This window comes from Zophobas morio, unplaced genomic scaffold (genome assembly GCF_036711695.1).
Source record: "Zophobas morio isolate AGI-343-1 ecotype UQ-CSIRO unplaced genomic scaffold, CSIRO_AGI_Zmor_V1 ptg000023l, whole genome shotgun sequence".
Lineage (NCBI taxonomy): Eukaryota > Metazoa > Arthropoda > Insecta > Coleoptera > Tenebrionidae > Zophobas > Zophobas morio.
This window is the reverse complement of record NW_026972128.1, coordinates 1,144,187-1,157,347: the sequence shown is the minus strand read 5'-3', so window position 1 is coordinate 1,157,347 and position 13,161 is coordinate 1,144,187. Positions and strand designations below refer to the sequence as shown.

Here is a 13,161-nt window from a genome sequence, read left to right as displayed (position 1 = left end):
TCGTTCGATTACTGGTTTGTAGTGACCGAAATTCGTCAACATGCCGCAGCACACAATTAAAGAAAAAGTACAAATGGTCACTGATGGATACATTAAAGCCTTACCGACAACAAAGAAACTGCGCAAAATTTTGCTGCAGCATTCCCACCAACCCTTCCCACATCGTTCCATACCCAGCAAAAGCACATTTTGAAAATTTTATGGCAGAGTTATAAACATAGGTTTTTTTTCGATCGTGGACATTAAAAATGCAATTTCAGTGAAATTATCTTTTATTTTCTTCATTTATGTTTGAATTCCATCATTCTGTTTCCTTTTCTAAATATGTTTTTGAGTGGATAAAATGCGTTTATTCACGTGTATCATACAAGATTTTTTCCAATTTCACAAAATTTTTCAAAAAATTTATTATTTAGGTAATCCATATACATAAGTATTAATTGTACTATTACTAATATGATGAACATAAAGAAGGTAAATTACCTAAGCTGCCTGTACTTTCGTCACGGTCAAATTCAAAGGATGTGCCTGGACTTTCATTAGGATTGTTTTACAGGAGGTGGACTATCAAGCGTTGCAAATTTTAGTTGAATATTCACACATCCATAGCAACGAAAATTTCAGTGGTAGTGCGAATTTTTAGATTTTTTACTTTATTCGTGTTGTCAGTGACAGTGTGAACTGTGAATAAAGTGTTGCTATAAACATTTTATTCATCCTTTCGATTAAACTATTGTTTTAATTGCGAGATTTAACATACATAATGAGCATTTTATTAGTAGAAATTGGAAAAAGGTATTTAATGATTAAAATAAAATTATGCTGTCAAAAATGACAAGTTAAAATGATAAATCAAAACCTTCTATGACATATCAAAATTTTTTAATTAAAATAATTTTTATTTTTTAAAGCACACATTAACAAATTATTGAAAAAAGTTGCAGTGTAAATTAAAGTAGAACCCTAAATAAGGCTATTTTATCCGCAAAAATCATCTCCGGGTTTTCACCCTAACAAAAGATAACATGGCGTCTAAAATTTAACATGGGAATTCCTATGACCACTTTTAAAAAAGATGCACTGTATATTAAGAAATAAGCTATTTTTTGCTTAGTTATTTTTTTTTAATTAGATTTGCAGATATGAGCAAGGTAAGTAATGGATTTTAAAAATTCTGTCCGCAGGAAGTTAATGAATTAATGTTCCATAGGTCGCATTTGGTAAATTTGTCACGCGTCGTCATTAAAGTTGCGTAAGAGTTAATTACCAAATTGGCAATCAATTAATGGATGCATTCAGTATTAAAGTAGCCACCACCTTGAGTAAGTTTCTAATTTAATAAAGAACTCGAGGCCCGGGAGGAAGAAGTAGCTTTATTCAATTATTTTTCGGATAATAAGGGTGAATCTCATTAATGAATCAGTGGTGTGTTCTAATTATTTTTTTTTTGCGTGAAGGTTGTCTATTCGGGGTTCCAAATGGAAAAAAGAATAAGAATTCTTTATTGGTGATAATGAGAATATTAATGTGGACGGGTTTATTACGTCCTGAAGTACGTGGCCAGCGAATAAATCATTACTTCAAATTAATTTTTTATTATGTATGAAACAAAATATTACGTTGTAGAATTATAATCAGAATTAATATCGTGCGATTGAAAATAAAAACAATTTAGAGTTGACTGTGCGACCAAATGTATGAGTCATATTACCGTATCTACAACCGACACATCGCTCCTTCTGTCACCTGTCAGTGTCAAAATTTAAATAAGTCCGCAGAATTGAGTTACGTTAATCCAGTGACAAAATAAATACAATTCATTATACGAGTACAATTACATTATACAATTCATTAAAGGTTATGTTGAAACTAACATATGTCACATTGAGGGAAATTGTATCACCCTAAGTCTTTGTTTTATTTTATTTTATTTCTGATCGCACCATATTTGGTAATATGTATTTCAAACTCAAGATTATGATCTGCTAATCCTGTTGTCAGTTTCTAAAAATAGTAGCACCCATGTTATATTGTAACAACATGTCCTTGCTGTTATACAATAACTAATTATTATCTTTTTCTCTTTTTTGAGGAGCTTTTAACTCATCTCTGCCTACAAAATTCTGAATATTTATACATGTTTCTACTATTATTATTGTTATTATTATTATTATTATTGAAGGGGCTTAAAAATCGTCCTTGAATTCTCTATTTTGTATCAAAAATTTTGAGATGAAGCATTTTTAAGTTTTTTATTATAATAAAATCCAGTTTAAATTTTACATGCAACTGAAACCAGAATAAGGACGCACAACTACATCCTTGCAGCAGAATCTGTTCGGTATAATGTAGAATAAGTAATAACTAATACATAACCGTAAAGTAAATTCCAACAATTTTTACTTCTCCAGTGTAACCTAAGAAGTATTGTAATAGGGTCGATCGGGCAACTAGCTATTTTCATGTTTTCTCGACGCATCATGACCCCTAGAACACAAAAAAATTGATTCCCCGTTTTCGTCTGTCTGTCGTCTGCCTCGTTTTTTACCAGACAGATTGTTGTCAACTTTTATATATGTATACGTTAGGAATATCGCGTAAAAGATAAAGCGCTAACCAAAAGTTGGCTATTATGGCCAGCAACAATTTGATGGCGTTGCCTTATTTTTTTTATAAACGCCATTTAAATTTTATACTATATATATATACTTCTAGTTTGTGGATCCGCCATGATTTTTTTACCTTAGGTATCCATATTTGTCGGTAAAAATTCAAATTGTAAAATTATATTTTACACCGGTAATACAGCACTGACGTGTGGTAAACTCGACGGTTGTGCTGTAAAAATGTTAAATTATCAACTCTTAGGTCGCTGGTCCGATTGACTCATAAGTTATAATTTTTTGTATTAATCAATTCAAGAACGATTCATCCCATTTTCTCGAAAATTTGAGAATACAGTAACGTTGCGCGCCTGAATTTAATAGAATTATAATAACAGCTAGGTAGTCATCTAAAACAATATTCAGAACATTTTGCTCCACTGTAGCTAAATTAATAAGTTTAATGGCCTCCTCAGTTTTGAGCAGACACAATCATTCAAATCAGACAACTTGCCTCCTGCTTAATCGTCGCATTCTTTCGATGCGCAAATATAAATAATTGCATTGCATTGCTTTTAATATATTTCTCATGGTGGACTATGCGATCCGTGACGCAGGGGCTGCTGGAATGTTATTTATCTACGCCACTACATAGCATGCTTCTTTACCTTACTTTAACAGTCCACATGAATCTCTATTTTAACTTATAACGGTTGTCATAAAAAAAAAGTTATGTTATGCTTCATCGGCACAATGAGCTTTACGATAATCAAAATGTTTATTTTTTCATGATAACGCCTACATTATTAATTACTTTAACATCCTGTATAAACAATTTTAAAAAATAAATATGTATTACTAACCGCAAACAGTACTGAATTTCGAACCACACTTTTAAATAAACATTTATTTAATAAATTTGTGCTATGGTGTCATTAACTCTCTAAAAGAGATCAATAAAATAAACTTATTTTTTCAGTATTAAATCAAGGTAGTTGCTACAACAAAAAAATTGGTCCAAAGTTATTCAGATAGAACTTCGTTCGCCCCTGAAGTACAAGCGAACAAATACAGCTTCTTCAAAAAATTATTCATAATAAAATTTTCTGATGACGTCATTAACATTTTAGCAGTTTGAATAGGTGCTGTATAATCCTAGTAATAAAAGTATTCCATACAGAAATTTCATCAGACTAATTTGTATGCTGTAATTCTAGAATCTCGAAAGTTGTTCTGTTAATTTAATCAATGCATATCATTACTTGGTCTTAGTACCCGTAATGATAGAAGTCTTGCCTGAATGCCGGTCATTTCCGGGTCAGTGGTGGGTCTTAAAAATTAATTCCCTCATTCATAAATTTTTTTGACTCGTCCTATAGAAGTAATTCTAAAAAAAATGTATGCACTCATAAACTACAAGTATAACTTAATAATATTTTGCATATTTTAGACAGAATTTTTTAGGAGGGGATAAACGGACAAATTTTCATTAACGATTTACAAAGCTTACAATGACCTTAAATAATTTGCAAGAGAGCATTCGATTTTACAGTTTAAAACTTAAATGGCAAAATGTTATGTACGTTTTATTTTTTTTTTCAAAATCTAGATGTCTGTCACAGTCTCACAATACGATTATGTCACAGTGTAAAATTCACGGTCCTAAGTGACAGCAATGTCAAGAAAAAATTATTTGAAATTAAATATAAATTGTTATACACGCCGCTGGTAGTGTTCCTTGACCTGCTTCTTTCAATTAATAGCACAGAACGACTTGGATCAAGAACCAAAAAAGTGAATGATAAGAAACGTGCAAAAACACGAAAAGGGCCAGTCATCATCATCAGAATCAAAAGTCGATCACCATGAAGCATTACCAAAAATCTTTCGCACTGACCTTTAACGATGAATGAATGCATGAATGAACGAATGATAAGCAGCAGAAAGCCGGTTTTATTCGAAAGTTTTTCCACCTCTGTTTACAAGGTGAATCAGTGTCTTCGTATCGAGGGTGGTTTATGGGGGTTTTACCCCCTTCGATTTTTAATTTGTTTTTTCTATATTTCCACCCTCCTACGTTACGTAATGCCGTGGTTAAAATTATTGCATATATTTCGAAATCACCTTGTATAGTTTTTCATCTTTTAATGTTTCAAAAAATTTACACATAAAGTTAAAAGTAAGGCTGGATCAATAGTACAAAAAAAAGAAACAAGAAGAAAAAGAAAATAACCAACAGTTATATATCAAACGATAGACAAGCGGAAATAGAAAAGCGCGTCTTTATGTACTTTACAACCTGTGAATAGTATATTATATACCATGAGACTAAAGTGCACGATGTAATCCTGAAAGTGGAGATTAGTGCCAGAGCGTTAGCGACCGATTACATCGCACTTTAGTCTTGTGGTGTATATAATATTTTTTGCCCTCTAGGGACTAAAGATACTAAATTTTAAATTGGAAGAAAAATATTTTAAATCACCTATCATCAATCTCAATAGTAAGCTTTGTCGGGTAACCAATAAAGCTATAGGTGTAAATAAGACGAGCCATTTTGAATTTATCGATGTGTTTATATTACCACTTTAAATTAAAAAGTGTTTGGTTGTTATGGAAACACTTTTTATCCCTGGTGCCAAAAAGAGCCACTTTGGTCCCGGGAGGGCAAAAACGTTTTTGACGTTATATTGAATGTGTTTGAAATTTTTTAAAGCAACCATTCCCTAACAGAAGTTAAGAAAACTCTTTAAATATGGTTGTTTTGAAAAATCTTAGAAAAACAAATGTATGTGACATCTTAATTAATTTGGTATAGAGGTGGAGAGGTTATACCTTATTTAGAATAGGTATATTATTGCAATAAATATACAATATTTTTTCTGTGAATCTGATACAGTGATATGACCAGAAGAGAGCACGGAACATCAGATACTGGTAATGCATATTTCACTGACATAATTTATGAAACACTCCTTGCGTATAGTAGCCACCAGTGGCGGCTCGTCAGGGGAGGCAGGGGAGGCAGTGCCTCCCCTGGAAAAATTGACTATTAGTTTTTGTTTTAATATCTGTTAACTTCAAATATATTTTAAAGATATAGCAAATAACTTTTATGGAACACTGTGATTTATTAAAACGCGTCTTGGTAACATATTTTGAAGTACGCGCTTGAGACAGGAATAAGCGCTGATCATCGCCGTGTAGGCCAGCTTCAGACGGAGGCATGCCTCACATAGACGGATATCTTCAGTATGATTAGTCAGTGGTGCTAATATGTTTTTGAGTAAGACAATAGTCATCAGTGCTTTATCAAAGCGTCAGCGGAGGCACCAACGCCTACCGTCCTTAAGCCAATCAGATCGAATTTTTTAATCTCACGGTGAAACTACACGATGCTGAACAGGGATGCTGAATGCATTTAGTGTGCATTTAGTCGTGCATTAATTAGACGCGAGGAAAGGTGTTCACTGCATGTGCATTGCCAAGGTTATGTATTAAAACTTTTAAGTTAACTTGAACACAGTAGGACAATGAAAATGTCAGTTTTGCAATAGTGATAGCAACATAAGAATCTATAATCTCCAGAATTTCTTATAAAGTTTAAATATTTAAACACGGTTTTCTTACGACGCACAATTGTATGTCAAAGATTTAGAACCTCTCATCCAGATTTGAGCAGAAGTTTATTAATTAATTGATTAATATATTTAAATTAGCCCTAGATCATATGAATTAATATTTAATGCTAATAAAGCAAATTCTGTAGTCTTTAAACCTTCTTGCAGGATCACATGGCGTGACGCACATCGCACAGTGAAACAAATTCTTTTGTTTTGGAGCGTTCAAGGTAGCAACGTTATAAATATCGGAAAAGTTTTTATTTTAACAAAATAATATCTACTGAGGTAAATAATTATTGCTTTTAGGTTGACACTTGATTTAACAGATGTCACTCGAGTACGCCTGCGTACATTAACAAACGTACGAATCTGAATTGTCGGCGGCGTCAACGTTTTCGCGTCCGATAGCGGTAGCGTCAGACCAGCGGACGTCAATCTATAAATCGGGCTTTATTATTTTTTACTTTAAGTTTTAAGCTAAGGAGGTTTTGCAATAGGACCCATCCGATAAATCGCCACTTTCATGTTTTTTGGACGTTTCATGACCCATAGAGCGAAAAAATAGGTCGCCAATTCCGTGTCTTCTGTGGTCTGTTATCTGTGTCGATATTTATTATACAGATAATTTCGAAATTTCAGGAGCGAGGGAAGTTCTGTCGAAACGATTTTCGACCAATTTTTCAGTATATTATTGGCACATTATTATATATTTATCTCGAAACGTAGATGAATCTTAGATAAATTGTTCCAAATAAAATTGTCCAAAAAAACATACCTGAGAAAATTTGTTTCCAGCAAACAACAAGTATATTATTGGCAATATTATTTCTTCAAAAACTGTCAGCTTGTGTTGTGGACGGAAGAAAATACTACAGTGGCAGAAACTAAAAGTATTAAGTTGTGAAATTTAAATTGGTTATTTTTGTAACTATTGAAATGCGAAAGTAACATATGTGTAACAAAATGTTCTAAGCTTCGTAGCAATATAGCTAACTGCACTGTTTAATACTCGTATTAATTTATTACTATGTATCTTAGAAATGCAAGAATGGTAATTCGTATACATAAGTTTGACAACTGTAGTTAATGCATTTATTATCATACGTGCAAAGTTATTTATATTTAGAATCTCTGGACTGTGATGCTTTTGAATTTGCAACTTCAAAGCTTTGAGATCTTGAATAAATTAACTTCTAATTATTGATGAGGCAACCTTAATAATTTTACTTTTATCGCGCAAGACAAAAAATACTATTTTGCATTTTTAAACGAATCTGCCAATAATGTGGCAGTATAAACTCCTGGTCCAGTATCATCAGAAATTTACATTTCGCATTCATTACAAAGAACATACATCCCAGACCGTTCGAGTGTTATTTAGCGTATATTAACAAAAACATCACAAAATTTTCCAGCTGAAAATATTGGAAATACCTACTTAGTTGTAAACTGTGTTTACAAAAAAGCATTTTCACTAAACTTGATGTAAATAATTAACTATGTATCGTTAATTCTGGACTTTAGCAATATGCCCACTCTTTGATACTCTCTGCCAATATTTTATAGAATAAGAGGTTTTCATTGCACCCCTTTTGTCTTTCATCCTGAGTACTTTTCCGAAGCCATTCAATTCTTTACCGAGCATCTTTCCCGTATAATCTAAACTCAATAGTCTTTGTTTTCGATATCCTTTAAAAGGACTTTTAACCGAAGTGCTTTCAGTCGTTTAATATGTACATCACGCCTTTCTGGAGACCCTTAAAAGTCACGTCGATTTTTTCGGTTCATCAGGAAAGAAATTTATTTCCTTCAGCCATGGCATAATTGTTCAGACTTGACACCATTTGTCTTTGCCTCTATCCATAAACGAGCAAGAGACTTTAGTCTACTGATAAAAACATACGCGATGTTGTCAATTCGAGATGAAATATGAACTGATTCTAGAAATAATGACGGTAACTGTACGTCGTCGTATGATTGGTGTGATTCACTAAAGCAGCAATTTCTGTTTCATGTGCCCTTTCATGCGGAAAATATTGAAACCATTTTCGACATTGTGTTTGTTTATTGACGATTCAAATTGTTGTCTGTATCGCTGAACGGGTTTTATATTGCACGTTAGATGGCTCGTTTTCGAGGGAATTATTTGATTGGATCAGCTAGCTATACAGCTATTGATGAACGTTTGGCTGAAAATGATAAATTAGAATTCTACTCTTATTTCAGACATATTTCGCCGGCTTTCTTACATTTCCATTTATTTGCATATAATCGGTTTAACTCTAACTGAAATGCTAATTCGGTTTATCAAAGAGAGTTTTATTGCTCTCACTTCTGAAACGGGCGACTGATATTTCGTGTTGTGGACTCATTGGTGTATACACAGAATTTAGAAGTCCTTACCTTGGAAGTACGCTGATATCTTGCATGTGTATTCGCCTAAACTGTAAATGGAGGTGTATGCACGGTACGCTGCATTTGGCATGCACACAAGAGTCACCAACAAGTCCGCCGCAGACAGATTTACGAGGAAGTAGTTCGTAACGCTGAAACAAAAATAGAAGTAAGAAGATGCAAAGCTTAGAGAAAACCGAAGTCGGCGGTTAGAGTGAGGGATGCCGCAGGAATTCGTTCTTAACGAAGAGGGTAACAAAATGGAATTATAATTTATTTTTCTTTGATAGATTTTGAAATTTATTGAAAAAAAATGTTATTAGATTTTACTGCTTTTGCAATAATATTTTTTAGAACTTTGTGATGTATATGATACGTAAAGATCTACTTCTTATATCTTTCATGTAAGTTACCGAATTTAAAATTAGAAATGTAAATAAACTGTACTTGGGAGAGCATCATAAAATTTCGCTTTAGGTTTAGTAGTTGTATAGCATAGAAACTTATTGTTCGATTAAGATAATAAAATATCTGTAATTAAGAGAAACTTAAAGATACACTCGCTACTATAATGTTTATGTGTGTTGCACGAATTGTTATTCAAACTGAATTTTTTTTGAGAAAATCTGGATGTCTAGGGTTAGCATTTCTTTATAATAATTTATCCAAATATAATAAAGGAACTTTACCTAGGGTTAACAATCAAAGCGGTTTCATAAACTATCGAGTATATTACTTTACAAAATTTAATAAACATTTACATACATTCAAGATTTTAAGATGACATCATCAAATTGTTGGTAGGGATGATCAAACAAATTTTGGTTAGCTTTTTAGCATCTACACGACATTCCTAAGATATAACATATAAAACTTGACAAAAACACTGGCCTATAAAATGAAACTTTGTATGAAAAGAAATGAAAATATATGTTCTTAATCTAGTCATTTCTGCTTTTAGATTTTTACTTTCCCAGCGTAAGCTAAGGAAGTAATCGAGTCTATTGGCCGACTCCTTACTTTTATTTTTTCTCGAACTAGAAATAGGTCTCCTCTTTCCCTCTGTCTGTTTGTCTGTCAACACTTGAAGTTAAATCTTGTTATTATTGCTGAGAGGTCATTTTTTCTCATTGGTTATCTACTTTTAATACCTATACAGTCGCGGCCAGAAAATTTTGGGCGTCAGTATCATTCCTCTGTCACAAAATGTGAAACACCTTTAAGTATTGTAACCTTATTTTTTAGTTTTGTCATTTTTGACGCTGCAGGCATGCTAACATTGAATGCGACGTGACAAATGTGACAAATCTTCTTTTAAACTTCAAATATCAAAGTGACAATAAAGCATGGACGACATCAAATTTTCAAAATGCCAGGAAAATGACGTCCAAGATTTTCTGGCCGCGATCGTATTTTACATTGTCCGTACTTTGCAATTTGCACAAACCTTTGCAATTTGCATCCCCACAGCTCAGGAGCTGCCACGAGATATGTATACCTCTGGTTTTTACTTTATAGAGGTTATCACAAAATAAACATCGCAAAATCTAATTTTATCATTTTTCAAAGAAGCGGTAATAAATTTTATTCAAAATGTTTAAAATTATGATGAGCCTATACTTGTAATTTCTCATTGCATTAAAAGTTTTTGAACTACTTATACAGGGTGACTCATAAAAATTAATGAATGAGCCAATTTATTTTATTTATCAGGGACGGCGTATTCCATTTTCCCGAAAATTTGGGTGGACTGAGTATTGTTATCATTAGTATTACATTCCATCATTGCACCCATTGCATCTAAATTGACAGATATAAGTGTCACATCACATCATTTTGGAAGGAATAGCTCATTTGGAAGACTCGCGCAGCACGCTTCTTTACATTTATTTTAACATTCACACATATCTGTATTTTAACTTAAAAAAATTGTACTTTAGGGGCGAGGGAAGTTCTGTGGAAGTAACCTTTGACCATTTTTTTTCTACTAACACGTATAATTTTTTCAAAATCTTTGTAATCAGAGAATTATAAAAATAAGGTATTTATGCCAAACAAATCATTACCATCATCATCGCAAGGCATAAGATTCGACAAAATTGGTCCAGCTATGAGTTAACCAAAACTTAAACGAAAATTTCATGCAGGTCTTCAACATGGTCATATTTTTGCCAAAAATGTAACGATTGTAATATTTCCAAGATATGAACGCCGCCTATTATTAGAGTCTTGTCGATCATCTGGATAATGTGACGTACCAGAGAAAAACTAATTGCAGATTTAGAATTAGCATGTCCAATGTATTTATTCTCTTGACGATTTTTTGTTGTAGACCAGTGCAATCGGTGTGGTAGTTTCGCAGCTTATCTGTCTAATAAATACCGACACAGTAGATAGACAGACGGAAACGGAAGACCTATTTTTTCATCTTTCAATGGCCATGAAAAGTTGAGAAGGCATGGAAGTATCCATTACTTCCTTAGTAAAAAGGATATCATATGCAAGAATATTTTTTATTAATGCTTGCAAATGCTTTTCATTCAAATAATAAACATGGAAGTTTAAAATTTATACAACATTTTAGTCACTTTACTTTAACATACGTATATACAATTGTTTACAACTTTAACCAATGAAACCGTTTTCTAGTTTCACCTTTAATTTACCCTTTTTACCCAATTTTCTTCACCTTTGCTTTACTATTTTCATTTTACCATATGACAACGTGGGTAGGATTGAAAAAAGTCGTCTAGTAAGCCACGAAATTTATTTTTAAAATCATTATTTTGGTATGGTAGTTTTTATACGTTTCGGGAAGTCGTTAAGTCGACTACTCGCTCGGGGCGAAAAGCGACTTTTTATGTAAAGCTTTTCACTATTTGCGGAAATTCCATTCAGCAACACTGGAAATACTCTAATTTATTTACCACGGTAAACCAATCAACTAATCAATAGAAAATATTAACATCTTAATTTAAATTGCCCTTTATTGAGGCTTCCATTAGCATTTTTAAAAATATATCCACACAAGTTACAAATCGGGCAAATATTTTGTTGCCAACGAACGTTTTGTTTTGCATTATGTATGAATGTGCAAAAATCCGAATGGCTGCACATGTTTAACACAAAAGACATTTTTACATAGTTTTTTACGATTCAGTGAAAACTCACAGGAGAACTTTTCGCTCATTACGTTCGATGAGCATCCAGAAAACACAGCATTTTGTAGAATCTTTTTGTCTAAATAATAAAGTTCAATGCACGTACACAGCATAAAATGCCCAGGAGATACGAATAACTGTTCTGCGAACTACAAGCGAATTACGCTTAATTACTTGTCCACGTTCAGAATATACAACAGATACAACTAGCGGCGTGTTTACAGTTAAAAGACGAGACAAATAAAAGAAAAAATAAATTGGCGTTTTCAATACTTGCTCGGGATACATCTTGAGGCGCTGACAGTTGAACATATTGGAATGTATAGAGGAAACGCAAAACCAAAAGGTTTGAAAAATTACTTCGCATCTTGACGCGGTGGCTTACTTCTGATGGAAATAGAAATGTTTGCAGCATTGCATTTACTACGACATGGAAACCTACAATTTTTCCCAGGTACGAGATTCTGTAAAATTCATGTAGCAATAACGTGTCGCGGCGCTTCAACGAAATGTCGCTGAAATATTATAGGACAGTTGTGTAAGTGTCTTTTTTGCATGAGCATGAATTACCCGCACTATTTTTCCTACTATCGTATTTTGGAACATTGGACAAGTTTAAAGTTTAAAAAAATATTTTTAAAGACCTTTAAGACATATGGGGCGAGCAACATAATTTCTAATTGAGTCATTCTTGGAAAAGATTTAGAAAGTCGGTGATTACACACCACATTGATAAATGTCAAAAACTGACAAATGTAATGTAATAATAACAATATCTTATACTATTAAACGAGCAAAGTTTGTATACAGGGTGCCGCATCCAAGTCTGGATATAGGGAATTAACATGTGAATTGGTTTTTTTATTTTATGATATCTCCCCAGATCACTTTAAAGCTATTATTGAGTGATGCCTTTGTAGAGGTCGAAGAGGGCTATCGGCCAGTATTTTTTTCAAATCGTTACATCGCGCTCATTCACTGTAAAAAGGTTTTAAAAATCGTATTTTGAAATTCGCGCCCGATCCGATTTGTCACGAAATGTTCCGTCGCACCGTCGAAGTTCGGCGATCGCGTCTTTGAAATATCCATGCAAAATTCAAATGTCAAAGTGAAATTAGAAATTATTCTCAGAAATCAACGAACAACTCAAACTGAATTATTTTATCCAGTGTGATGGTTATTGTAGGTCAGTTTAAACGGAATAAATGCACAAACTGTACAAAATATTTTATTAGGTTATGCTATGTTCTACTGCGATTAGATGAAAAAGCGAGGGCCTGCTTGTTCTTCAACGGTTAATTTAATTAGTAGGTAATTTGGGAAAATTTCACACTTTTTTTTCGAATCACTAAAGATTGGAAGTCAATTGGGTTTACATTC

General features: G+C 33.0%; 1 protein-coding gene across 6 annotated transcripts in view; it reads right to left on the bottom strand.

The window, feature by feature from the left end:
- The window catches only part of LOC135134452 (orexin receptor type 2-like), a 185,637-nt gene that overhangs the window by 78,049 nt on the left and 94,427 nt on the right, over nucleotides 1-13,161 (bottom strand). For all 6 annotated transcript variants that reach the window (XR_010281312.1, XR_010281313.1, XM_064063133.1 and 3 more), the window contains one exon: nucleotides 8,630-8,772. Coding sequence is in view for 4 of the 6 variants with exons in the window: in XM_064063133.1 (XP_063919203.1) it covers nucleotides 8,630-8,772 (143 nt within the window). In the remaining 2 variants the exon portion in view is untranslated. The remainder of the gene's footprint in view (nucleotides 1-8,629; nucleotides 8,773-13,161) is intronic.